General features: G+C 43.6%; 1 protein-coding gene across 3 annotated transcripts; it reads left to right on the top strand.

Moving 5' to 3' along the window:
- Positions 1 to 1,522: 1,522 nt before the first annotated feature.
- Positions 1,523 to 22,706, top strand: abch1 (ATP-binding cassette, sub-family H, member 1). 3 transcript variants are annotated; one of them, XM_035400155.1, is made up of 20 exons: positions 1,523 to 1,640; positions 3,790 to 3,938; positions 4,412 to 4,571; positions 4,708 to 4,862; positions 6,212 to 6,319; positions 7,715 to 7,808; positions 10,639 to 10,713; positions 11,020 to 11,200; positions 13,017 to 13,113; positions 13,391 to 13,559; positions 14,501 to 14,601; positions 15,485 to 15,555; positions 16,189 to 16,238; positions 16,481 to 16,537; positions 16,634 to 16,704; positions 16,887 to 16,975; positions 17,650 to 17,753; positions 18,339 to 18,498; positions 19,020 to 19,124; positions 20,356 to 22,706. In XM_035400155.1, exons 1-20 carry the CDS (start codon positions 1,575 to 1,577, stop codon positions 20,460 to 20,462), a joined length of 2,169 nt encoding a protein of 722 aa, XP_035256046.1. In that variant the 5' UTR covers positions 1,523 to 1,574; the 3' UTR covers positions 20,463 to 22,706. The 3 variants fall into 3 exon arrangements, with proteins under 3 accessions (XP_035256046.1, XP_035256048.1, XP_035256047.1); XM_035400157.1 differs by lacking the exon at positions 1,523 to 1,640 and adding an exon at positions 1,669 to 2,169; XM_035400156.1 differs by lacking the exon at positions 1,523 to 1,640 and adding an exon at positions 1,669 to 2,586.
- The last annotated feature ends 4,248 nt before the right edge of the window (positions 22,707 to 26,954 follow it).

The raw sequence follows: 26,954 nt of genomic DNA, 5'->3' as shown, positions 1-26,954 counted from the left end.
AGAACTGATCAGATTACAGGAAAACATCTCAAACAAATGGTCTGGCTGCTAGAGTGCTAGATATCGCTAATGCATGTGGCTTGACCTATCACCATAGGCCTCAAGCTACAGGCTAATGGGTGTATACTGCATTACTTTGCTATGAGTGTGCGCTTACGTGTTGCTTGTTTTCCAGTGAGCTGGAAAGTATTTTTAACACACATTCTCTAGGTGTTAGTATGCACCAGATCAAGGACTTGTAGACCAGATCACCACAAGTAGTCTGGAAAATATTTCTCTTTTTTTCCAGATGAACTATGGATGACCCAACGATGACCCAACCTAGCCTCTGTGTCTTTGGTTGCAGTTCACTCTCTTATGCTTGTGTGCCACTCACACTGTTTGAGGTACTGGAGTCCATTCACCGCTATGGAAATTCAACCTGAAAGGATGTAGGTTTACAGATATAAACTGGTATCTATAAAACTAATCTATAATCCTGCTCCTTGAAAGTCACCAAACCAGACTAATAGGTTTTAGTTGCTAATTGGATTAACAGCCAGTTGTAACAATATGTGTGGGGCTGCATTACATTACATTACAGGCATTTAGCAGATGCTCTTATCCAGAGCGACTTACACAACTTTTACATAGCATTTTACATTGTATCCATTTATACAGCTGGTTATATACTGAAGCAGGGCAGGTTAAGTACCTTGCTCAAGGGTACAACGGCAGTGTCCTTACCGGGGAATCGAACCCACGACCGTTCGGTTATAAGTCCAGTTCCTTACCCACTGTGCTACACGTCCTCTGCAGGTGGAGGATCCAAAGAATTGGACCGGTCTGACCGGTCTGACCAGCAGCATACCACCCGCTGATATTTGACATGTATAAAATATACAGTTATAACTTATATGTTCTTAGATTGCACTTTTACTTCCTACCTTCACTGTCAAAAAAGACCAAGTATAACTTGTAGCGTTACTATTTCATATGCTGCAATGGCCGTTTAATTAACACTTTTTGTTAGTGTTAAATATTACAATGCTATATTGTTAAGCTACAGTATATGGTGCGTGGCAGTCTTTTGGACACATTCCACGACAAATGTAGGAACCTTTGTATTCTCCAAGTTTTTAAAAATCATGTAATATCAGATCCTCATGATTGCGCGTTGTCATTTTGAGTGCCATTGAAAAGCATATTGGGGCGTAAGCTAGACATTTAAAATTATCCCATTACCTTTAATTAAGCATAATTCACCAAAGCCGCTACTTAAGATGTGATATTTGCGAAATGGTAATGGAGCTACGCTCTGTGTCTAATTGATTAAAGGACTTCCAGTAATTCACTTTAAATAATAATTGAATAATTAAATTATTTGTAATGTATAACATGGCAGTGAATGAAGTGCATTTGGAAGACAGCGTTACAGGCACGTCTTACCGTAAAGCTCAATTTTAAAGTAAAAGTTTAATATTTTGTGTTATTGCTCCGTTCAAAGGCGCGCTGTGGCGTCCAATGTGTTAACGCACTCATCTGTGTTTGTGCAGCCGGCCTCCACAGCGCCTCGCGTTCTGCCTGTCGCGACTATGGCCGCGGATGCTGTCGGAGATGTGCACAAAGTACCATTCGATGGCACGGAGATGGATGAGCGGGTAAGACATACAATAGATAAGCCTGCAATAAACATCAAACACATTTATTGATATTGAAACGCAATTCGTAGGCTACAGTGGTTGTAGGATGTAGAAAAATAGTAAATAACATATTCACAAGATCCACTGTATGATGACAGTAAAAACGTTAACGCTTATTCGTTACATTTTGATTGTTCATATTATACCGGGAAAATGGAACACATTTCTGTTAAATGGCTGGATTTCAAAAACATGTCGTTTATTTTTTTGATGTTGCGCGGACACTGCAGTGTTTCCCGTGACGCATTGCAATGGAATGGAGAACTGAAACACTGATAGACGGTGGCGGCGGCGGCACTGGTGGCGCGTGAGACCGGTGCATATAAATACACCCTCGTCTCAGTTCAAGCGCGACCACTGTCACATTTGTTAACGATATTTTTTTTTTGAAAGAAGTGGCATACGAGGTTTACTTTCTGATCAGGCAACTGGCACGTTCTCAGGCGGCTTCTTTGCAAGTGTTGCGAAGACCTTTTGGGATTTCAAGGTATTTTATCTATTTTACACCACATTCCTCAAAACCGGTTACTGTAAATTTTAATCCGGGAAATGCTCTCATCTGCAACGTAGATTTGATAGCGTTAATTTGATGTCGATTTGACGATCTAAAGCTAGATTAAAATGTTAGGACGAGTGCCTCAGCAGCACAGAAAGCAGGTAGATATCGTTTCATTTTGTGACCTTCCAATTAATAGAATTTCAACAGGCGAATCAATGGAGTCATATTAGAACGGTGCGCCTGGAAGCCAAACCTGTTCTGCGACTGTTATTACGGTGCTAGAAAGGAATTGTCAGCTGATTTTTCACATGGTCTTTCAGTTAGAAGGTGCATGTATTCAGACTGCACTTGCAGGTAGTTGGCTTTCTTTAGTCGACTTCTTTCCTCAGCAAGGCGTCTACTATGGTGAGTTATATTTCGATTATTTGTATTTAAGAAACTGTTATTTTATGCAAACCATTTTTTTTTTAATTCCACCGGAAATTCACCTAACTGCGGTGTGGTGATTAATGCAAAGTCCGAAAAAGCAACGTACTGTTGTATCTGCGAGAAAACATCATACGTATCCTGTAAGTAGAATCGCAAGGCAGAATAACAATTTACATTTTCATTCTGGGATTTGTTAAAAATGAATCAGTCCGTTTAATATTTTACTTATGAACTTTCTATAGTTTATGTACTTTCTGTATAGTTTCTCTACTTTATGAACTAGAAGGGCTATCACGTAAATAGGTTAAAACAGGATGAACACGTATACAAATTACGAGTTAGAGTTAATCTGAGTGGAGTACCCTCCCTTCTAAACACAAAACACAAATAAACATTTAATTGTATGCATTGTTCTTTAATAACAAAGTCCATACATGTAAGTATAAGTGTAAGGGAGAAGGAGACAGAAATCATGTGAAAGGAGGCCAGGATTAAAGATTACTGCATATATGACCTAGATTTGGTATTGGCTGCAGCCTGCCCACTCTGTGACACCACACAGTGGCAGATTCAAAACCGTTGCTAAGATACCATCTTGCCGGGTCAGGGAAAAAAAAAAACTTCCACACGTTTGGTTCTCCAGTATAATCAAATCTCCCTGGAACTCCCTTGTACAGAATGTGAGGCACAAGTGTATATAACGATCCTTAACATGCTGTGTCATCTTGCCTCAGAAGCTCTGTTAATAAATCAGATTGTTCTGAATATTAATAACAGTTGAGCAAATAGCAAATAACATGACAAGAAATGATCTCTATCTGTATCTCTGTTTTTCTCTCAAATTTCAAACTAAGATTCAGAATGTTGACAGGAATTACATCTATATATATTTCCAGGCACATGGAAATGCTCCCAAAATCAAACACAGATAAACAATCCGTAAATTTGAAACATAATAGCCACATCAAAAAGGGCAGCAACAACAGCAGTATTCTCTCTCTCTCTGTCTCTCTCTGTCTCTCTCTCTCTCTCTCTCTCTCTCTCTCTCTCTCTGTCTCTGTCTCTCTCTCTCTCTCTCTAATTCAATTTTCAATTTCAAGTATTGGCAGGACAACTGCAGTCATATTGTCAAAGCAACACTCGTGAGACACAGAAACTCTCTCTCCGTTTCTCCCTCAGTGTCCGGAAGGCATGATGAAATGTGATCCGGAGGCGCCCTCGTCTCAGGGGTCGGTGGAGTCAGCCATCAGGTGCAGGGATGTGTGTCGGTCATTCGGGAAGCTGAAGGTCCTCAGCAGCCTGAACCTGACAGTGCCCCAGGGCCGCATGTGAGTTCCCCCGACGCCACGCGCTCACACCGTGCACGAGTGCCCTTCTCTCTGTGCACATACCAGAGTGAAATCCGGCACCGATTGTTTTTCACCTTGCCCTACAAGCATACTTTTTGCCCTCACCTACATGTCTCTAGACTGCATTCCAGACACGTACTGTACTATCACCTCACCAATGGGTAGTCTGTTCTGTTGCTATGCGCTGAAGTTTCTTGCTAAAGGAGAAGTGCACACACATGCGCACACACACACACACACACACACACACAGACAAACACAAACACTCACACATGCACAGTTTAACAATAGTTAGTCAAATAGTTCAGTGTAGAAATAACAGCCTATATGAATCGGGAGTGGTGAAATGTTCTTTTTTGGTGGACAATGTACCCTGTCAGGGATGATTTTACACTTGAATGGTTTATCGGTTTATCAGAGCTGACTCTGTTGTTCTCCTTCTTGTCTCCCAGTTATGGCCTACTGGGGCCAAGCGGCTGTGGGAAGACCACGCTCCTGAAATGCATCGTGGGAATGCTAAAGATCTCACGCGGTCACATCACGGTCCTGGGAAAGCCGCCTGCTTTCCCGGGACACGAGGTCCCCGGGAAAATGGTGGGCTTCATGCCCCAGGTGAGCTCACCTTATGCACCACTTCTGCGAGCACGGAATGTTCTCAGAGGAATCTCATTTCCATGACAGCCAATGGGGGGGCATGTCTCCGGGGAGCACGTGTAAGTGTGTAATGTGATATATTTTAACTCCTCAGGACCTGGCCCTGTACGATGAGTTCACCATCAGTGACACTCTCTGGTTCTTTGGCCGAATCCACGGGCTGTCCTCCAAAGACACTGAGGCCCGCATAGATTTCCTCATCGACTTCCTGAATCTCCCACAGAGGACCAGACTGGTCAGGAACCTCAGGTACAGAGTTTTCCATCACTTGCACTGAACAGAGGTTCACAGTATGTTGCGTACATGGTGCCGTATATTATAAAGCCTGTCCCATGCATGTGTGGTATGTGCGACAGAATTAGAGGTTTTCTTTTTTTTAAATTGCCTTCATATGTGGCTTTGACATGCAGTCTTATGTGCACCCTTATCAGCCAGTGGGGGTTTCTTAAGAGTTGCTGAAGAGAAGCACAGACTGGATTTGATCCAGGGCTGCAAGGCTTTTCCATGTACCGCAGAGTGGTGCCTTAACAAAATGAACCATCCAATGGCCCCTGTAGAAATGAAGTCTTTCGGTCTGATCTATCCACAGTTTAACCACAAAGTGCTTCATCCTAAACTTTGAACGTAATATTAAGCGAAGTGTTTTTAGTTTGGTTAATGCCTGATGGCCTCATCTTGGTCTATTCATTTGTGGACCAAAGCTGACAAGGTCCTCTTTACTTCTAGAGCTCGTACAGGATTCTGGCCTCATCCGCCATTGTGTTTCCTGTCCTGCTGGCTCTGACCCAGTCTGTGAAAGAGAGGTCTCATTCCTAGAAAACCATGTGACTCCTGGGAGAATTTCATATTCTGAACAGTGAACAAAGTCCAGCATTAGCTGCAGGAGATCAAGTGTTTCCTTGACAAAGGCAGTCCATCTCCCCATTACAGACACTTTTGGTGTCCAGTCAGAAAATAGAGCAGGGTCTGTGGCAGAAAGCTAGTCAGCACCTGTTCTGAAAACAGCCAAAGTAAGATTGTCCTGACAGATGTGAGTGGTAGTACAGCCTAGTGTGTTATTTTGTCAGCTTTTCATTAGAAAAAATTGTGTTTTTTTATTTACAGTACACAATCACTGTGATTTACCGTTTTTTATTTATCTGATGAGATGTATCCCATAAATATCTATTTTTGTCCAAAAGAAATTAGTTGGAATCTTTGGTATATTTGACTTGAGGAGTATGTCCTGTTTAGCAACCGAAATGCTGTTGCACCATCCCTGATTGACATTTTACAGTGGACACGGTTGCTTCCCAAGCTTTGGGACTTGATCCCCTCGACATGATGTTGCCTGGGTAGCATTGTTTGTCCTTTGCAGAGTGAGGGGGGGAGATGCTTGGTATGACAATACATGTCAGTTAAGGCAGTAAGTCCTGTTTGGCTTTGGCTAAGGTAGTGTGCCGTCTGGCAGGTTTGAACTATCCGTGATCTCTGCCACCTAAAGACTAAGCAGAAAAACATGAGGCTGGCAGGGGAAAAGATAGTGATCAGAGGAACCAGATACAAATCAGCAAGTGTTGCCCTCACCTGGGGGTAAATACCTGCCTGTCTGTTCCCAGCGGAGGCCAGAGGAGGAGGGTGTCCCTTGGCGCTGCTCTCCTGCAGAAGCCTCAGCTGCTCATCCTGGACGAGCCCACCGTGGGAGTGGACCCCGTCCTGAGAGCCAAGTACGCGCCCCGATGACCCCACTGTGCTGCAGTGCTTACACACACCTTTCCTTAACTTCACTGAATTATTGTCACACACTACAACTTTCCTTAATAACACCTGTCTATTGCAGCTTCACTCAATTACAGTCATATAGTCGTACACTGCAACTTTACTGAAGAACACCTGTACACTGCAACTTCACTGAATTATCATCACGCACTACAACTTTACAACTTTACCGAATTGCAGTTATACAGTGCAGTCATACACTACACCTTTCCCGAATAACACTTGTGCAATGCTTTAGCTGTTTGACAATAGTAAAATCTTATAGGCATATCCTGTTGTAATTACATTACATAACAATCACTTGGCAGATGCTCTAATCCAGGGTGATGTATTGAAATGGAGAACATCTGTGCTATTCTCAGGAATGCAAAAATGTGATATCACCAAGAAGGCAAAGAAGAATAATCAATACATGCATACATTTATAGTGTAACACAAGAAGGTACCACAAGGCAGATAATTTTACACAACTGTATCTGTGACATTATTCCAAAAAGGAAAGCCTAAGAAAGAAAAAAAAGCAAGTCTAAAGGGGGTCAGGGTAGTCGCAGTGAAATCTGAAGAGATTTCTCTGTCTGTGTCGGAAGATGGGCAGGGTTTCTGCTATCCTGAGCTATGGGAAGGTTGTAGATCCGATGAACAGCAGCATTCTGGATGACTGCCTGCAGAGGTCTGATGGTGGAGACAGGGAGAGAGCAAGGAGGGAGATGCAGTAGTCCTCACAGGAGATGGCCGACGCTTGGACTAAGAGCTGGGTTTGTGGTGAGGATGGGACGGATTCTCGCTTTGCTCGCTCTAAAATACGCTGTGATGTTCTTGGAAGGAACAGTGCCACCCCAAGATTTCTAGCAGGCAAAGAGGGTGACACTGTGGTGTCATTTAGAGTGACAAAAAGGTCAAGCAGAAGGAGGACTTGGCTGGGCAGTTCAGCATTTCAGTTTTAGCCAAGTTTTGAATTAATTTGGGCCATGGTAGTCCAATACCCATCACTGAACTAGTTCCTCACTGTTACTCTTTTCCTTGTAACAATTAGAAGAAGGTAAATGTATATCTAGGCTTCTTTTGTCACACAATCATGCATAATGTATTAGTGGAAGTAGAACTCATGTCCACTGCGATGACGACACACAGGCACTGTGCAAGTAATATCCGTGCATAGCCTGTTAAACAGCGTACCCCACACAACATTTGGCTTGATTAGAATGCTGCATCCGAAATGCCGTTTGGGTCATGTGGTGAATTGCTCCAGATAGTGCAGTAGTTTGTCCTGTTGCTGGTGGTGCAGCCTGTCTCGCTCTCTTTTCTGTGGTTGACCAGCTCCCCATTCATTGTGCTTCCTGCAGGATCTGGCAGCACCTGGTTGAGATTGTGAAAGGAGGACAGGTGTCAGTCATCATCACCACCCATTATATTGAGGAGGCAAGGCAAGCCAATGTGGTAAGACACAAGCGGCCATCTTCCTCTGGCTCTTTTCCCTTCCACAGTTTGTCTTTTGGAATAAATGCTGTTCTAGCTCTTATCCTTATTTGTTTATACATTAGCATGAAAAGGAGTGGAGGAAAGAAAACCTTAGCTTCAAAAGGGTCTTTTTTCTATTATGAAAGATATCTTTTGAACAAGCACTTGTGAGGTCCCCCTGGTATTGGAACAATTGGTCTTTGAAAGGCCCTGTTTTTGTGTAAACCTTTGAAGATGGAACGTTTAGGAACATGGCAGCCCCTTGCTATACTTAACTTTGGAGGTGCTGATCTCCGCATGCTTGTGTAGAGAGAAAATTAAGTCTTTTTTTACAGCATAGAAAGCAAGAAAATAAAACGGGCAGCAGTTAGACGAGGTCAGGCCTACTCCACTGACGTCTTCATAAAACCTTTGGCTTTTACTTGAACGCGTGGAAAAGGAAAATCTTATCTGAAGGAGCTATGTGGTTAAGGGAAAGAGCTATACTGCACAAAAGGAGGATGTATGCTTTCTGTTTGTTTTCTGCTAGACTCCCTCAACTTACAGCAAGATGCTGCTGTGACTACAACTAGGCTTCACTTTGTTTGTTGAGTTAGCTACTGTGCTTGGGTTGATTCTGTCCTGTTCTGGTAGTTCATAGGCCAGCAAATTAGCAAATAAATGTGATGTGCTGGTGCCTGCATGCCATTAGTGCCAGCAAAGATGGCACAACAAACTGCTGGTTCAGCAGCACATTTATTTTAGATGGAACAGGAGGACTTTTAGGTGGTGTGTCCAGTTAAAGCTCCCACCCTCGGAGTACAGATGTGCCCACTGGGCTCTTGGCTGGGCTAGGCTGACTGCTGCTGGAAGCCGCACAGAACAGCACACATTTGGCCATAGGGGTCCCAATGAAAGGGAGGGTTTCAGCCAGCTGGATATCTCCCAGGTTATCACAGCATGATCGGCAGAAAGCACGGTTCTGCGGTGCACTGTGCAGCCGAGTGAAAAATGGCAAGAAACAGCTGCTGGCTGCGAATGCTTCTGGAGATACCTGGGTTAGCCTGTGCTGCACCCACCTGACAGATATTGTAAAGGGATGAGTTTAACCATCACTCTATGGAAACGGGATGTATTTGTAAATATGCTGTAATAGATATGCCACCATTGTATGGCAACACTTTACAATTTATTGGCAGATATAGACATCTTTGCTGCTTTAAGATATTACAACATAGTACACTGATGGAAAATGTACTTTCCATTACATTTTCCAAATAGTCCACATATTTTCAATATATTGCAGCATTTTACATTTCTGTAAGACACTGCTGTTTGGGTATTAAAAGAATATAAAAAAAAACATAAACTGGAACTTGAAAGGCAGGTTTTCTGTTTTGTCCACCAGTGGTGTGGATTTTTGATTCATATCCAGGAATTTTGATTTATATCTTTAAGCGCCTAGTATATTTAAGGGCTCAGTCTTCAGGTGTGTTACAGCTGCTGTGGTCACCTGTCGCATGGTCATGACAACAAGAGCTCTTGGTTATAGTGCTTGTTCTCGGAACCTTATCAGAATTTCGGAAATTTTCATCTGAAAGGAACCGATACAGAACTAATTCCACTTCCCCTTTTACTGTACGCAGATGCTCAGCAGCAGGAAGTCCTGAAGGGAGGTGACCGTAGGGTTTATCGAGGGTTTTCCCAGAGAGGAAAATGTACACATTACCATACCTTACTCAGTCCCAACTGTATATCAGAGCTTGTTGTTGTGAATAGTAAAATGGCAGATGAAGAATGGGTTTGGCTGTCAAGACAAAAAATGTCAAGGTCCTTTTGTTTTCTCCTCACTGTTTACACTTCAGGGTGAAATTGCCTTGGCATACACCAGTGTGCTGTTTTCAAAATCACGGGACTGTTCTCGCAGAAGGAGGATCCACCTGACATAATAGCATAGTTGCCACAAGGAGTAGGTGTCAGCTAAGTCACAGAACTTGTCTTGCAGCAAAATGTTTTCCATTTTAAGCCGCTGATGTCTTGTGACTATCTAACACGCCCAGCCCTAGACAAGGAGGTGTTTCTGCTAATACAGATCAGATAGTGAAATAATAAACATCTGGGTAAATTTTACAGTCCATTATATCTTCAAGTGTGCCTTTTAATGTGTGATGACAGAATGTCTTTTGTGTTTGCAGGACCCTGATTCTGTTTACAGAGAGTTAACAGCATATCTTTTTTTAATACAGTACATAATACTGTGCACTAACAAAGTAAATATGTGGCTTGGAACAAATAGTGCCAAACGTGCTATTATAGTCCAGCTAATAAAAGAGGACTTAAAAGGCGCTTCACAGCCAAGACAGTCCAAAATGGCAGAAGAAGGGTCCTTACCCAGATAACTTCACAGGGACTGACCCGAAATAATCCAAAACAAAACACCTTTAATAAAACAGAGTGGTTAATGTTTCAACATCAGAGATCTTCGTCAGAGTAAAAAGAAAGCAAAAGTGAAATCTGTGACTTATAATGGCAAGAACGTTTGAGAGAAGAGTCAAATCTCTTTAGATGTGTGTGATTCTCTCAAAAAAGTCGCCTGTATCTGCATTTACAAACAGCATGTGTACAGATAGCTGCAGCTAAACAGATTTGGGCTGGAATTTGTATAGTCTGAGTACAGCAGCAATGATAAGTTAATGATAAACTTTCTTTGTAGAGCTGCTTGTATACCAGGGGGGAGGCTGCTCGGTCCTTCACGGCAGAGTGAAAAAGGCGCTGCATTGTCATGTGCACTGATGGGAGTGGCTGGCTAACGACTCGGCTGTGTCCTCAGGTGGGGTTGATGCGGAATGGGCGCCTGCTGGCCGAGGCCCCCCCGGACACCGTCATGAAGCAGCACAGCACGGCGGTGCGTACCATTTCCCCTTTCGGCCCAGTCTCAGAGCGCCGCAAGAGATCTTCCAGGAAAAGAGCCAGAGATTTGCTTCCCATATTCCTGCCACTTCAGCTTCTCACTGTGATCATGTTCAGAAGGCCCCTTAAGATGTTTTGGAATAAATTACATTATCTCAACTGTGGGATCAATGACTTTTACTTCTGTTTATACTCGGTGTCATATTAAAATTTTTTATTGCCGAAAACTCCTTAGAAGGTTCTGCAATGGTGTGTTCTCATCACAAGACATTTCTGTGTTCTCCTGTTGTTATGGGTACAGACCTTGGAGTGCGCCTTCCTACAGCTGTGTGAGTCATCAGACCAGACCCTGTCAAAGAACGGCTCCACCCCCGATGGCCGTGAGAAGGAGGGCAGCCAATCGTCAGAGAGCTGCCGGGATGAGAGCCAGCCCATTCTGAGCCTGGGGTCTGAACTGGATACAGAGGAGCCAAAATTCACAGGTCTCACTCTGTCTGATTTGGTATCACAGTCAGTGCTGGCCAACTTTCTGGGCAGGAACTGTAGTTTACTGATGTTAGCTGGAGCTTTCATAAAGGCTGTAGCCTGGGTGTGAACTGTCATGTGTGGTCATGGCATTGTGCAGTGACTGGCTACAGCGCTGATATTTTTGTGTTGAGATCTGTCTTTAGTGAGGTACAGAGCCAAGTCAAAGGTACAGGGGGTCACAGTATAGCTGTGAGGGGGAAATCAAGTACAAAAGGTTTATATAGCTTTTATTGCACTGCTCACTCTTGTGCCATCCAGTCAGGTTCAGGTAAGAGTCAAATTGGAAGTGAGATCAAAATTCTTCAGGAAGGCGAGTAGTTGCCTTTGGAGACATTTATATCCTTAGTACTTAAGGGTTTTGCATTCTTTTACTGCTTTTTTCTTCTCAATCTTCTCAATTTGGAATGTGCAAGCATATTTTTACTTGTGCTCGTTGCCACAACCTCCACTGTTGATTTGGGAGTGTGCAGACAAGCAGAATGATGCCAGCTGCTGATTTTTATCACATAGCAGTTCACAAGTCAGACTCACACAGACACGAGCCAGAGGAAGACACTTCACCTGTGGCTAGACAGGCACGCTCATTGGCGTCCATTAGACCTATAGGGGTCGCCAGTGATTGACAAAATTACATTACTTTACATTTATTTGGCGGATGCTTTTTTCCGAAGCAAGTACAATAAGTGCATACTGAAGGTCATTGGAACAACTACAAAACGCAAGTCCGATAAGGTACAATACTCATTATGTAACATCTATCCATGCATTGAACACATTAAGTCCACTTCACACAGGAAGCATAGGTCAGGTCAGAAAGTTATGGTAAGTCAAACTAGAAGGCATGACGATGAGCTACAACATCAAGATAATGATACAAGTGCAATATAAGTGCTGGATGGAGATACGAGTTTAACATGCTCCTGCTTTTAACCTCTTTTAACCTCTTCTCTACTTTTAATTATTGTTACACCTCTGTCTCATTCCACATTTGATGTTTGTACATTTTGTTAGGTGTAAGTCTTGTTGGGCAACTTTGTGTTTCATGTCAGGTCCCCCTTGCAAAATATTTCAATTTAAATGGGGTTTTCCTGGTTAAATAATGGTTAAATAAAAAAAATAAATAAATAAAAATGAAAGTGCTAGAGGAACAAGATTGAAGGATACAAGTGATAAGAGTGATCCTAGATTGGGTGCCCTGCAGAGTAGTGATAGTTTGTTCAGGTTCAGTCTGAAGAGATGCGTCTTCAGACCACCGTGGAAGATGGGCAATGACTAAGTGGTTTGTAGATGAATGGGGAGTTCGTTCCACCACTGGGGAGCTAGGGTGGAGAAGCTCCATGGTCGGGAGATGATGTCATCCCAGCCGAATGAAACCCATTGGGGTCGCTGGTCACAGTCTACATTCAGTACCAAATCATGGGGCTCATCTATACTCTAGAACAGTGCCTTAACAGGGTGGGCCAGGCTGAATTGTCTTTTCTTGAACACCAGCCTCTTCATCTCTCAGTACGTGGCTCTGTACCCCACTGCTACCAGTTCTCCATTGGCAAAGATGAATTTTCTTACACATTGTTGCTCAGACTGTAGCTACATGCTAGTGTTTACAGTTGTTCATTGAACATTAATGAATATAGTCATAACATGATGGGGATAGCATACATTAGCTGCCATAAGAGTCTTTCAGGGCAGTTGCAGCTGAAGTTTGAATGAACTGGGTGAATCACTATCGTGTGTTTGTGTGTGGTCGCACATGTGTATGTGTGCCAACAGTGGATTGGAAGGTGCGAGCGAGACACATGATCCCAAAGTGGCGGAACATTGCAGCCCTGATGATCAAGACTATGGTGCGGATGAAGAGAATGCCGGGGTGAGGAACAGGAAGTGTTTCTTTGTCTGATTTCACCGCTGTGTGATGACGCAGAATAGCTAATTGATTTGCCAAATACCAGACACCAGAAGATTAACATTTTCACATCCACTGAATCATAAGATGGATAAAATCAGTGAACATGTGTTTTTAATCTGCAGTATCATTTCCTTGCACTGATAGATGACTGTGGGCGGTAAGGATGAAAAAGAGAATTTGAGGAAGGCTGTTTGATTTGCGAACATGAGCTTTTATGTCTCTCTCTGGACTGGATCAGGTTCCTGTGCTTCCAGTTCTTGTTGCCTGCAATCCAGATCTCTCTGATGTGCCTCTGCATCGGAGGGGACCCCCTGGGGATCCAGGTTGCCGTGGTGAACAACGAGACGAGTCAATCCTCCCTGAGCCGATCTCTGCTGTCCTTCCTGGACAACACCAGCGTGCACCAGGTACCTGTCAATCAATCGATCAATCAATAAACCTGCCATTCATTCAGTTCAATCAGTCAGTCAGTTGATCAGTAAGTCAATGAACTATCCAAGCAACCAATCATTCAATCAGTCACTTAGTCACCGAACCATCATTGTGTCTTACAATCCAAGACCCAAGACTGAAATGGCCAAAATGTGAGTATGAGAAGCAAACATGCACGCTAGTGTGCCTGTGACTCTGAGAGCCAAGAGGAAGGTCCGCTGCCATTTACCGACTTTCACTTCCTGTAGATTAGCCGTTGCCTGCTCTGAGTCAACCTTGTGCCTGCAGAGTTTCACTTCTGCTGTCAGTGCTGGATTTACAAAGTACAAATGGAGTCCCATTCAGCTGAGCCTTTTTGCAGCTTTACAAAGAGAGGAAGCCTCCAGGGAGGAAGTGTAGTTTTCTAGTGATAAGAAAACTCCCACAGATCAAGCCAAATATAAACACCCCTTGAGATCACTTGATTATCTGTGTGAGCACCACAGAGTTTTTGCCTATAACTTTTCAGTAAAATATAAGGGAGGATTAATTCCTTTTGTTAGAAACATTGGCATGGCAACAGCATACACTATATGTATATACAAAATGTATGCGTATGTATGTTCTATGCTAACATTTTTGGAAAACTCCCCATTATTAGATATGCTTCTAAATTATTTGTCCAGTTAGCACAGATACATTTTCGGGAGCAAATGCTCCTAAAAAATGGTTGCACTGTAGAGCTTGGCATATTTAGAACAACATGCTATTAATACGTGTTTAGAACAGAATTAACAAATATGCAGATATGTGCAAATGCGCTGGAGCCTGTACGGTTTTACCGCAGCTGAACTGTGGAGAAGTCTTTTTGACTTGGCATTCTAGTCTGTGTGTGAACGAGTGAATCTCACACACGGCTGTTCTGTCCGTGCTGTAGGTGGCGCTGTCGCACTCAGAGGCCTTTGCCGGGATTCGGGATGGAGAGTACTGGGGCGTTTTGGGCTTTGGAAAAAACTTTTCCAGCTATCTGATGAAGAGGTAGGTCACTCAGTGCATGTCCTCATGCACATTACCGTCGTTCTCTTCACATCAACAAGTCACAGAATGTGAAATTTCCTTCGACGAACCACCTTGTCATGCTATCACACTGCTCATTAAGGTTGCTCAGGTGCAAGGTTGCAGTATATCCCTAACCCCAGGGCAGGGGAAGATTCCTGGGCCTACCCTTGAACGTTAGAGTGAGGCCTGTGTCTCACTGGCAGGACCTCTTCTGTCAAACAGCCATAAATCACTCAATCTCATTCTCACCACCATTCCCCAGGTTACAGTGTTCTCTGGGAGAACAAAACCCAGTTGTACTGCCAACGTGGCTGCTGTCATTTGATTTGTTTTGTTTCCTGCTGTGTGTGTGTGCGTGTGTGCGTTTGAGAAGCTGCATTGCTTCAGGTGTGAATCACAGCTAAGGCAGACAGTCAGGTCGGGCCTGTTGTTATGCAAAGTGCAGGTCAGGTTCTTAATGTTTTGTCCTGGTTGGCCAATCACAGAACAGAGCTGATACTTCTTTATGATGCAATGAACACTTCTTTTAGACTGGTCTAAAAATAGCTTGTGTATTTTATAGTGACAATGACAGATGTACTCAGCTTGAGGAGTACATATATTTTGTTTTGTTCCTACGAAGAATTTACAAACCATGCAATGACCAGAACAACAAGACAAAACGAAAGGGGAGAATACACAAAAACTGAAGGAAGAAGGGAGGCAGCACAGTTGTATACTCACAAGTTCCTGATAATGTTGCTTAGTGTGCCATCCTTTGCATACTGATTAACTTAATCACTTAGAAAAGGCAAACGCATTAATGTTGTAGAATAGTTTTTGGGCTGTTGTGATTGTGATTGTTTTCTGTGTTTATTCCCAGAATGGTGCAGACCAGAGTGTCTTTGGAGGTTGCGGAGGGGGGTTCCGTGCATGTGTGGCAGGATTTTACCAGTGAGTTTGTGTCATGACATGACTCGATGCTTACTGTACATCCCGGCAAAATAACGCTGCGCTGATTGGGGCTACTGCTTTGCGAATCCTGTTCAGCCACTGTTCTGGTATGTGGATCAGCTCAGTCTGGCATCATGGATGGGACCCCACAGCCTGGTATGAAATCCGGTCCCTGCCAGTGCTGACCGTCAGCTGGGACGACAGAGCCTCGTGGCGCACCAGTGACCCCCGCCGGAGCACCCAATTCCTCCTGTTAACACGCGCGAGCTTCGTCGTCCTCCCCCTCCTGTGTGCGAGGGCCCGTGTCATTGCTGAGCACATGCTTGTCTGCACTTTCCCGGATCAAGGGAGGCTGCGGCAGTGAGCACTGATGTATGTCAGACACACACACACGACATATTTATATGCACACGACTGGCCGTACCAAATTGTGGGAAAAAGGTTTGAAAAATAGCCCCTCATTAATGCTGAGTACCTGCAGGCCATGCCAACGAACACCTGATGGAGCTGTTAGAAATATGTTCAAAAGCAGTGCCGCAGTCATCATCAGTTAAAAGCGACGCACCACATTCCTTGATTTAACGTCTGTACTGTACTTACCTCTATTAATACCTTGTTACCCTATCTTCCCAGATCGGCAAATTGCTCTGATGCTCCAGAATAAGCTTCAAGAAGCATTTCAGGTATTTCTTACTAGCAGAAAACTGGTTTACTCAGAGCAAGAATTCAAGTGGAATTTTTTTGTTGAGATTATTAAGACTGTGTGCTGACTGGCAGGTGCCTGTCCCTCAATCCTACTATCCCCCCCCCCCCCCAAAAAAAGTAAAATAAAAATGTGCTGCACAGTTGAGCTTGTGTAGCGTGCCTGTGTCAGGATGTCCTGTAATGCAATACAGCAAGTTTGACTGGAGCTGTTTTGTTGCAGGCATTTGTGAAAAATAAACTGGGCAGCAGGTCTTACCTGGTCTCCCTGCCCATTAAGGTAAGAGCAACACATGAGAAAATGCAACACAAAACATATTCTGCTCCCCTTCCAGTTTGGATCATTGAGCTTTCTCTCTCCTGTGTACATCTTCAGTTTGAGGAGCCTATCTACGGCAGCAACAGCACTGACTTCACCACCTTTGTGACACCGGGAGCCATTTTGAGGTACGGCGTGATCAGAGCCCTTTTCAGTGTCAGTGCTTGACCTGTCATTAGCTACCCATGAATGTTTCCCCTGGCCCCTCCTCCCCAGCAGTAGAGGAGGCGAGTCGGCAGAAGGCGTGGTTATCCCGTGCTGTCTGTCACGCGTGATTGACATGTGCTGTCTGTTCCCCCTTCGCTTACAGCATCACCTTCTACTTGGCTGTGGGTCTGACTGCCCTGTCCTTCGTACTGGAGAGGAAGGAGGGGCTGCTGGACAGGTGCTGGGTGGCAGGTGAGTCCTAACACAGAATCGCCGTGCTGTCCCCACTGGGGAAGGGTCTCCAGGGACTAATGTCTGACATATGTATGTGGCACATTCTGATTGGACACATGGAGGTTGTTATAAATGGGATGAAAACTGAAGATTTTGGGTTGCCACATTGGTGCAAAACATGTTTTCCCTGTGCTGTGGGTTCGAGCCTTGGTTGGCATAATTATTTGCAGTAAATGCTGCGTGCAAAGGTGATAAAAAGCTACCACTAGAGGGAATTTGTAGCTCACAGTTCTGAACGGCCAATTAAGTCTTAATAGTCTCTTAATGGCTCATGGTGCAACATGGAATGACATCACTGCATTACATCACTGTCTGTCAAACTGTCAGGAATTAGCATGCACTGCTTGGAGTAATAGTGGGTCAATTGCAACATGGTTTAAACATCTTGGCAACAGAATTACATTCCACCTGGAATAGCTATCAAAATATGCAAAATAAGAATGCAAAATATTTGTTTCAGTTGTAATGAAGTTCTGTGGTTTAGAGATTTAGAGTAAAGCACGCTACAATTGACCCAGTATGTTTTTTCAATGTTTTATTTGTGATGTACTCTCTCTCTCTCCCCCTCTCACACTCTCTCAATGTCTGTCTCACTTGCTCTCTCTCTCTCTGTTCTCTGGCTGCCCCTGAAGGTGTGAGCTCTATGGAGACCATGTTGGCTCATCTCCTCTCCCAGCTCTTTGTCATCAGTGTACAGATCATCCTGCTCCTACTCTTCACCCTCCTTGTCTTCAAGGTCTGTCCCACACGTGCACACACACACACACACACGTGCACACACACACAAACATAGGGGTCAAAATGTTGGTTTGGGAGAGACTTTTCAGTTTGGAGTCTCCAATTTGATGTGTCTATTTGACCACCATAAATCAATTATGAGAACTGGAGCCATAGGCATTCTGTTGGACTGGCCATCATTTTAAACAGTATTCATGAACACTCATTGCTACGGCAACCAGAGATGCTCTCTTTTATCCTTGCTATTTTTAACCGATGTCAGCTGATACTCCATCTCTGATAGGGCTCATTAACTGAGAGGAGCTGGCTTCGCTCCCTTTTGCGCTGGAGCTGTGTTAGCTGTGTGTGAGCTGGGTCTCCGTGCTGCCACCCTGGACCCAGTGCAGCAAAACTTAGTCTAGCTCAACTGGGTTTAATGCCCCTCCAACCGGAAAGTTTGAATGTGTTCCCATGCAAACATCTTCCAATAGCATCATTTTTCAAATGTATGCTTTTAATAAGACACACAGGGTGAGTGTTGTGTATAATATGTTCTGCACTGTAAGCAGCTTTGAATATCTCTCTCTTTCTTTCTCTTTCTCAGATCCCGAACGAAGGCTCTCTGTTCTTGGTCATCCTGCTGATTGTCCTGCAGGGTGTGACGGGCATCTCCTTCGGTCTGGTTATCTCCGCTGCCATTGACGACGAGCAGTCAGCCAATCAGGCTGCCCTTGGCATCTTCTACCCCAACCTCATCGTGAGCGGTAGGTCTCCTCCCACTCTGCTTGGTAGAGCTGCACTGAGAGGGAAGTGTAAATAGAGTACTTAAGAGTTGTCATGCCTTTTCTACCATGTCCCCCTAAAAGTAAAACATTTACAAGAATAACGCCTGTTTCCTTTTCTATGTCACCGTAATATGCAATACAGTCCATTAGTATCTGGACTGTGACACAATTTGAAATGAAACATTGAGTATGAGGTTGAAATGCAGGCTGTCAGCTATAATTCTAGGGTATTTACATCCATATCAGGTGATCCGTGTGGGAATTACAGCCCTTTTTATACATGGTACCCACATTTTGTTGTAAGGTACATATGTTGGTGTAGATTTGTATCTTTTACTGGAATGTAGTAGGCCAGGTAGTTAGAATGCTTGTTGACTGGTCTTCTGGTGAGCTTATAAACTGGGACCTGCAGCCACAGCAGTGAAGCATGTTACTCCTTCTTGTTTCTCATCCTCTGTTCCTGTTCCTCATGCCATGCTCCACTTCCTGTCTCCATGCAGGCATCCTCTGGCCCGTGGAGTGCATTCCCTATCCACTGCGCTACATCAGCCTGGCACTGCCACAGACCTATGCTTCTGAGGCCCTGCGCTGTATCATGTACAGAGGTACTGTATGCACGTACACATGTACAGAAACACACACGCACGCACACACACACACACTGTACACATATGCTCTGATATCCACTCTCTTCCTCTCTTTCTCTTACACGGACACACACTCGCTCACATACAGTCACAGGTAAATGCAGAAGAAGGGAACACAAGAGACCCCTGCTGGTGGACTGCATATTGTGTGCGATGAAACACCAAACTCCTCCATGCAAAACTCCTGTATCTAGAAGTCCTCCGTCCAAAATTCCATCATCCAAAATTCCTTCTTATAAAATGATAATTTTTGAAATCTTTTTTAAAAAGTTTTGAAAACATTTGTCTAGTTTGACATTAATCTAAGAAATTTAAAGGGCACATAACCAAAGAAATGCCTTTTATATGAAACGTTCCCCTGTCGTTGTCACGGTGGTTGCATTGACAGTGGAGAGGAGTAGGACAGCGCTCAAAGCAGAACCGTCAGCCGGGTCAGGGTTTGCGCTGAGACGGGTCGAGTCGTGTTACTGACTGCACAGGGAACTCTCACCTCTCCCTCCTCTTAATTATTCACACACTCTCCCAGCGCGCTGCAGATCTCTGTGAGAACGAATGAGGTGTCTTATTCTGCGCTGGCATCCTGGCACAGTGGGTGCTGACAGATACATTACCCCCCCATTGTCACAGGGACAGTGGTTGTGAATACACAGGAAGTCTTTTCAAATGGCTTCTCTGGAGCGGAGATAATGGTGAACACACATTTGAAAAAGAGTGGAAGAGAACATGAACTATAAGCACATAAAGCAGACACACACACAAACACACACACACACGCACACACAGACACACACAAGGTTAAACCTGTAGCTCAGGTATGTGTGACACTCCAACCATGAGAAACTACAGTAGTTTATCCCTCTCTCATTCTTTGGGCCTTAATTACTTTAAAGACATTGATTCCTGTCATAAGAAATTGTATTTGTTCTACTGTTGATTTAAAAACTTAAAACAATTTGACTCATACACCTACAGTACAAAACTCTTTTTTTCAACGACAGCCAGAACACATTGAGTTCCACATACTCACGGTAGCCATAAATCCGTGAATAAACCAAATAACTCTACTTATAATGGCTTATAAAGTTAGAATAATAAGAAATGAAAAATTCAGAAACATATGTTCAATGGTCAGTTTAAAAATGCTTCCTGGAAAGATTGATTTGAATTGTTTGTTTGTTTTGTTTGTCAGGATGGGGTCTCTCACATATGATGGTGTGGCGTGGCTTTGTGGTCACCCTTGGCTGGAACACATTCTTCCTCATCCTGGCCACAGTCATCCTCAAGCTCCGGACTTGAATGGCCCAAGCCTGGGAAGATGCAACGGGTTTGGGGGCACAACACTAGGCAAGACCCAGGCTCCATGGAGTGACCCAGGCCCCAACCCCTAGCCCAGAGGATACTACCCCTCCTCTGCTTTACTGTTAGGAGGGGGTGCTCTGGACAGAGCTCAACTGCTCCCTCCTGAGCACAACCTTGTGTAGGCTGACAAGCCAAGGTGTTAAACAAGCACCAGAACAAATTACCTCAGGATCACTCACTTCAGAAAATTGATGCTTTTCTACTGCCATTCCACAGGCCCCGTTTGTCTTATTTACCATGAATAATATGCAGTATATATCTATAGGTGTATTTTCTTTTGATTTACATGCATTATATACTGAACATTTAAATGTGAACTGTGTGTAGGTTAGATTGTTAGTATTATGAGAAGGCTGCTTATGTGTAAAGAGATTTAGCGAAAAGTGGGTGTGAGCTGCAGACCCCAGCTGCCTCATCCAGAGAAATAGCCTTTCTGCAGTGCGTTGCTCGAGGTTCACTGGAGCAATACCCCTCTACAGTTCACTGCCATGGTTACCAGGCGTTCTAAGCACACAGTGTACTCTCCTGTTCAGTGTTGTTACCTTCTGATTATCTGGGTGTCGAGCCTTTCCTTCTTAGAGTGTCTGCCATGTGCCTGTCTGCCCCGTGGGAAAGGGGCCGGGTGGTGTGAGGAGGCGACAAACTCCTGGTGAGGTTTAACTGTCTACAGTGCCCCCTTGTGCTGGCCAGAAGCAAGGCTACTGGGTTAGGTTAGCCAAAAGCAGGGATGTCCCTCCTGCGAGCAGCACAGCCTTGTGCTCGTAGCTCTTCTACAGTGAATGTTGCTTAGTGATGGTACATATGATATGGTGGTTTTGTGCGGGGCTAGTTTTTTCCATTGTGTGCTATTGAGAAACTTCAATGAAAAAACCCAACAATGTTTACACTCTGGTGCCTATGAGAGGGTTGGAGAGAACGTTTGGAGGACCTGGACTGGATCCAGGCAGAATCAAACTAGTCTGTTTACGCTCTTGCGTTTGTGTTTTTAAATGGTCGCCATTTTATTGTGCTTTGGGCTGAACGTAAGCCGCATGTGTATCAAGGTCAGCTGCTACCTTAAAACTGCGAAGTTATTTGTATCCATTGCATTTTTTATAGACAGATTTTATTAACAGTAATTACAGACATTTTAGGATGCTTAATTTACCGGATAAAAGAAAATTGTGATATGTATTTAGGAATGTCTGATGAAATCGAATTTAAAACATATAGAAGTAGCATGATTTGTGATTTATTCTGTGGGGAGAGTTGGAAAACAGTACCACATGTCAAAAGAATAAACAGAACCTCTTGGACTGGGGGGTTCAATAAAGTTTGCCCACCCTGAATGATACAAACAAGGAAAGAGCTGCATCTACCGGGGGGAAGAAACCCATCTGCACCATGGGCTGTGATGTAGGAACAGGCTTTGAATCATTAGCCCCAATTCTCTTGCTGCTCTTGTTGATATTGTTCTTGAGTTGTTCTTGTTGCTTTTACCAGAAAGGGACAGCAGCACGTTCCCCTGCCTGGTCTTGTGCTCAGAGCTGGGTTTTCCTGTCCGTCCGTTCCACTGCGTGTGCTCCGCCAGTTGCTTTCACTGAGATGTTCTGAGTTGGTCTTCCCAAACCTCTGCTGCCCCAACCTTGGACAGGCTTGCTGTGCTAGGCTCATTCCAAACCTCCAATGGGATTGTGGGAGTTTATTTCTGCCAAGCTAGCAGGGAACAGGATTGCCATCAACAAAGACAAGAAACACTATTTGATTCCAAATGCATTCGGTGTAATGTGCCATGTGGTCTACTTAAACATCCTGTGCCAAAGTAAAAGGTGAAAATGCTAATTCTCTAGCTCACTAATTCTACAACAACAACAAAAAAGAAAAACTACATTTTTGAAATGGGATGCCAATACTTTGGAAATATTTACTGATTATTGAGACATTAATAAATGTACACATCCACAAAGTGTATAGACTAGTGGACATCCACAGTGCAGTGTTGAGAGTCGCAGCGTGATCGTGACTGCGTATTCAAAACTGGGGAGAAAAGCATAAAAAAGTGATGGATCCCTGCCAACGAGCTACCTCTGTGAATCTCCCCGACTCTGCCTGTTCCTACTTATCAGCAATATGCCTGTTCCATAAAAAAATGAAAACTGATGTATGTCTTTCGAAAAACAATAAACATTTATAAGAAATACTTATGCATCACCTTTCCTTGAGAAATCTTTGAGTTCATTCACCAATGGAGCTTTCTTAATCCACAGAACTCTGCAGCAAGATATGAATTTGGTTCATTTTCTCATTTGGTACAGTGGGTACAGTAGGACCTCCAAAAACAGACACTGGGTCTGTGTAGGAAAAATTAAGATGAAAGAATTTCCAAATAAGAATTTTTATCGTGTACTTATATATTTTTTTAAATGACATTTTTAGACGCTCTGATTAAATAAACCTTGTCTTGTGTACACAGCCGTCACAATTCTGGTCTTTGTAATTATGCATTATAAATCTGTCATGGTTGCTGGGTAAAAGTGTCATACTTTAACAATTTTATTGAGGAAATGGTTCTCTGCCACACCGATAAAAACAAATTTGGGAATCCCCGAGAGCTACCGTAAAGCTCACATTTACTTGTCAAACACTTGGACTCCAGACTAGAGGCTAAAAGAGATCTAATGAAAATCATGTGAAAAGAACACAAGAGTAGCTTGTCCGCTTAATGTGATCTGCATCATTCACACCACCTCAGCAATGAAGATATGTGTTAAGAGTGGTTGAGAATGATGCTTATGAACGAGATGGGACGCGCTGTTTCTCTGTTCTGGCCTTAGCAGACTGAGTGTGAGGAGATATCCCGGGAAGGAGTAGACAGCATTGACCCCACTGAGAGGCATGCTCTCCTCCTGCTAGAAAGGGCAGTGCCCAAAATGCTGCCATGGAAACAAGCAGGTCAATCAAGTGACCAGGGACTCCAAGGCCTTCTAAGGCTGGTATAGCTGTACGAATGCTATATTCTGAACCTGCACTGCTCTAGAGTTTGAATTCCTTCATTAACGACCAGGATCGTGTGGAGAAATGTGTAATGCTTGTCTTTTCTAGTAACTCAAAGTTAAGGACAAATGTTGACCTGAGTCTTACCTAAGAGTTCCTGGGTCATTTCCACAGCAGCTCGTGTACTGATGAGCTCAAACCAAAAGTTATTCCCTGCATCTAGCTATGAAACCTGCCCTCTCTGTAGAGAGATCATCGGGAAATCCATGTGGCATGGTGTGGGGATGGAGATGTCAGATTGTTTCCCTCCATGTCTCCCAAGGGGAACCCAGCCAAGAATTCAGGATTAGTTCTGGATGGCTCTGTTCTATTGTGCTATTGCATTCATTTCTGATTCACAACTTTCCCAACCCATTGTATCAAAGAGCTCCTCCTTTTTGAATTAATAAATAAATAGCAGCCATAGATTTGGACTGGCACAGGGGTGGTTATCAGTACAGACTGGCACAGGGGTGGTTCTCAGTGTGGGCTGCTAAAAGGATCATATCTGCGTCCACATTCTCTCAGATAATCGCAAAGAGATGGAGAGGCGACAGGCAACCGAGCAAAATTGCTAATTAGAGAAACCCCATTTCTATATGCCAACCCAGGTCGTGTATATGCAAAGGCACACTTTCATGGGAGCAATAGATCTATGGACAGACAAAAAAAATTACAACCCAAATGCTAAGACATAATACACCATATTAAAATCCAATTACAATATGCAAAGAAAAACAGAAAAATGACCACTTCTGTATTAAATTTCCAAATAAGCAGAGAGTCCTAATAGTGGGCAACAGATTCAAAAGATTCACTGTGATGGGTACATTAAGTTGAGTAAATGGGGGGACAGGCAGGGAAATCAATCTAGGTTTAATGTTTTCTGGGTCTATGTTAAGTTAGAATGCAGCTGCTGGACAAATCAGGGAATGACAGCCTAAGTCCAGCAGGATGCACACAATCAATCATCTTTTGTTCCCTGCAAGCTTGTCGCACTTAAAACATTCTGTAAACACATCTGTGTACACGGCAACTGTCTCCATGGCAGCCTAACAACAGCAGACAGGCCGACTTCCAAACTTGCTGCAGTTGGGAAATTTTATATTTTGCTGAGTACGACCTCAGCATTTTTATCACATAAACCCATGGTATGGTGGCAGACTCTACAGAGCCCTCTGTTCCCCACAAAGTTGACCTTTCTGTACCAGAGACCTCACCCAAGAAGGCTGTTGCTATGTTTCATGATTAATCTCAGCAACAACAACCTCTTTAACACTCCCTTGAAAAAACAAAACTGTCCTTGGGTGCTAGTGTGGACTATGTACTCTACTATCACGAGGTGGAGGACACCAAAGACAGACTGTGCATTTTTCTGTCTTGAGTAAAAAGAAGTTAAAACATTAACAGAGGAATCTCATGCACAGTGTGGTTGCAGACATTGGTATAAATATTTCGCAGCTTCAAGTTGAAATTCTGTGACCTTCACTACTAAAGGAATTCTTCACAAAGCCATCTCTTTTCTGTCAGTTCTCATGTGTATCTGTGTGTTTGCTGACCTAACAGTCTGAAATAGAAATATTTGCAAACAATCAAACTTCTCTGTCATGACTGGCTTGTTTACCCTTGGTTCTGGTAGCAAAGGAACATTGGTCTAATGGATTTATATGCTGGCAATGTGCAAAATGTTAGAAAGGTGTTGCACATTAATACCAAAACGACAGACAGCTGGATGTCAAAGTACATGAAAACACTAGTTTATTTTGCAAGGCTGTGCCCTGTGATAGTATGTGGAGGTAAGTGTGTGTGTATTTGTGTGTGTGTGCGTGTGTGTGTGTGTGTGAGTGTGAAAGATGGAATCCTCTTGGCTGTGGTTTGGCTCACCTAGTGTGCTGCCATTTCACAAATCTATCCTAGTCTAGGATGAAAGACTATGTGCAGGATCTAAGCAAAGTAGTGATACATCTCCACCTGTGGTTGGATTATATAGAAATGGAATACACTGCAAATACAGTATTATTCGCATATCAGAAAATGTAATTACAAATATATGGTCTTTGGGACATTTATACTGGAAGAACGAAATCAAATAAAAGCAAATCTGCTGTGCTATAACATTTATAGTATTGGAGCCGTTCTTGTTTTGCTTGTAGGCCTACAGTAATAATAAATATCAATGAGGCCCACCATATGCAAACTCAACAAATATTCAAAGAACTGTTGCCACAGCACTAATACAGATTAATTGTTATGGTAATTTGGCATGTGTTGTCATGGTACTGAGGCATATTGTGTGTGTGTGTGTGCCCGTGCATGTGTGTTTGTGTGTGTGTGCGTGCGTGTGTGTGTGGTGGGGGAGGGAGCAAGGGTGGTTGTAATTATTGTTTCTACTTGATCCCCCTGTTTACAGAGACCTGTCGGGCAATGGAAAGCGGAAGTGTGGGGTGGATGAGGAAGAACATGTAATTGTCTGATGGAATCACAGCTGCAGGGTTTATCTGTGCCAGCACTGTCACTGTATCACATGCCTGCCTTGTCATCTTGTTGTGAATACACCTCATCATCTCTCCTCTAATTCTTCAGCATGGTTTTGTTTATGACAGTGAGGATGTGACCCCATGACCTGTGATTTGGTCGGAAGGAACTCCAGAGTACTAGCTGATGGATCCACTGGATGGGTTTTTTAATTTAACACACACACATACTTTCAGTTTTTACGCTCACATCACAGAAAGGACAAAGGGGGAATTTAAAGAGATGCTTTTGCATAATAGTGAGGGCATTACCCTCTTCTTGCATGTCCTGTTACAACAGGTCTCTATACCCCTGACACGGGCAGTTACAGAACTGAGGACATTTTTCTTTCTTTCTAGGGAGCAATGTTTCCTTGGAAGCTGTCGGTGTCGGATATGAGTACAACAGGGCAATTGTATTCTTATTTAGATGTACAGGGTGTTTGTTTCTGGCAGGTTTTGTTCTGTTGACAGCTGGGTGGTTTATTAGCTGATGCAGCTCTATGTTTTACGATCGTGTGACAGCAGGAGAGTTTGGAAGCATGTGTGTTTTTGATTACCTTGACCACGGAGTACGATGAGAATCTGTCTCTGGGCACACTTGAACTTTCCACTGCTTGTACTGAGAGGGGCATTTGCCAAATATGGTCATGCTCTCACTACAGAGATGCACATTTGGAACACCCAGCGGAATCTGGAATCTGGATCTGGGACGATCGGAATGGGACACGTGAGAGTGCTTTGATTTGAGACCCCGGGATTCCAAGGTGGTGTGAATTGATGGGTTAAGCTGAGGCTCTATTCCTGTCTGGGATATAAATGCAACCCCACTGAGTTGGATTTTCAAATTGTGATATATCACAACTCTGTGTACTTTTAATGGAGTCATAATAACCCATTTTAG

Source organism: Anguilla anguilla, chromosome 18 (assembly GCF_013347855.1).
Source record: "Anguilla anguilla isolate fAngAng1 chromosome 18, fAngAng1.pri, whole genome shotgun sequence".
NCBI classification, from domain to species: Eukaryota; Metazoa; Chordata; class Actinopteri; order Anguilliformes; family Anguillidae; genus Anguilla; species Anguilla anguilla.
The sequence above is the reverse complement of the archived record's forward strand: the minus strand, read 5'-3'. Positions and strand labels throughout refer to the sequence as shown.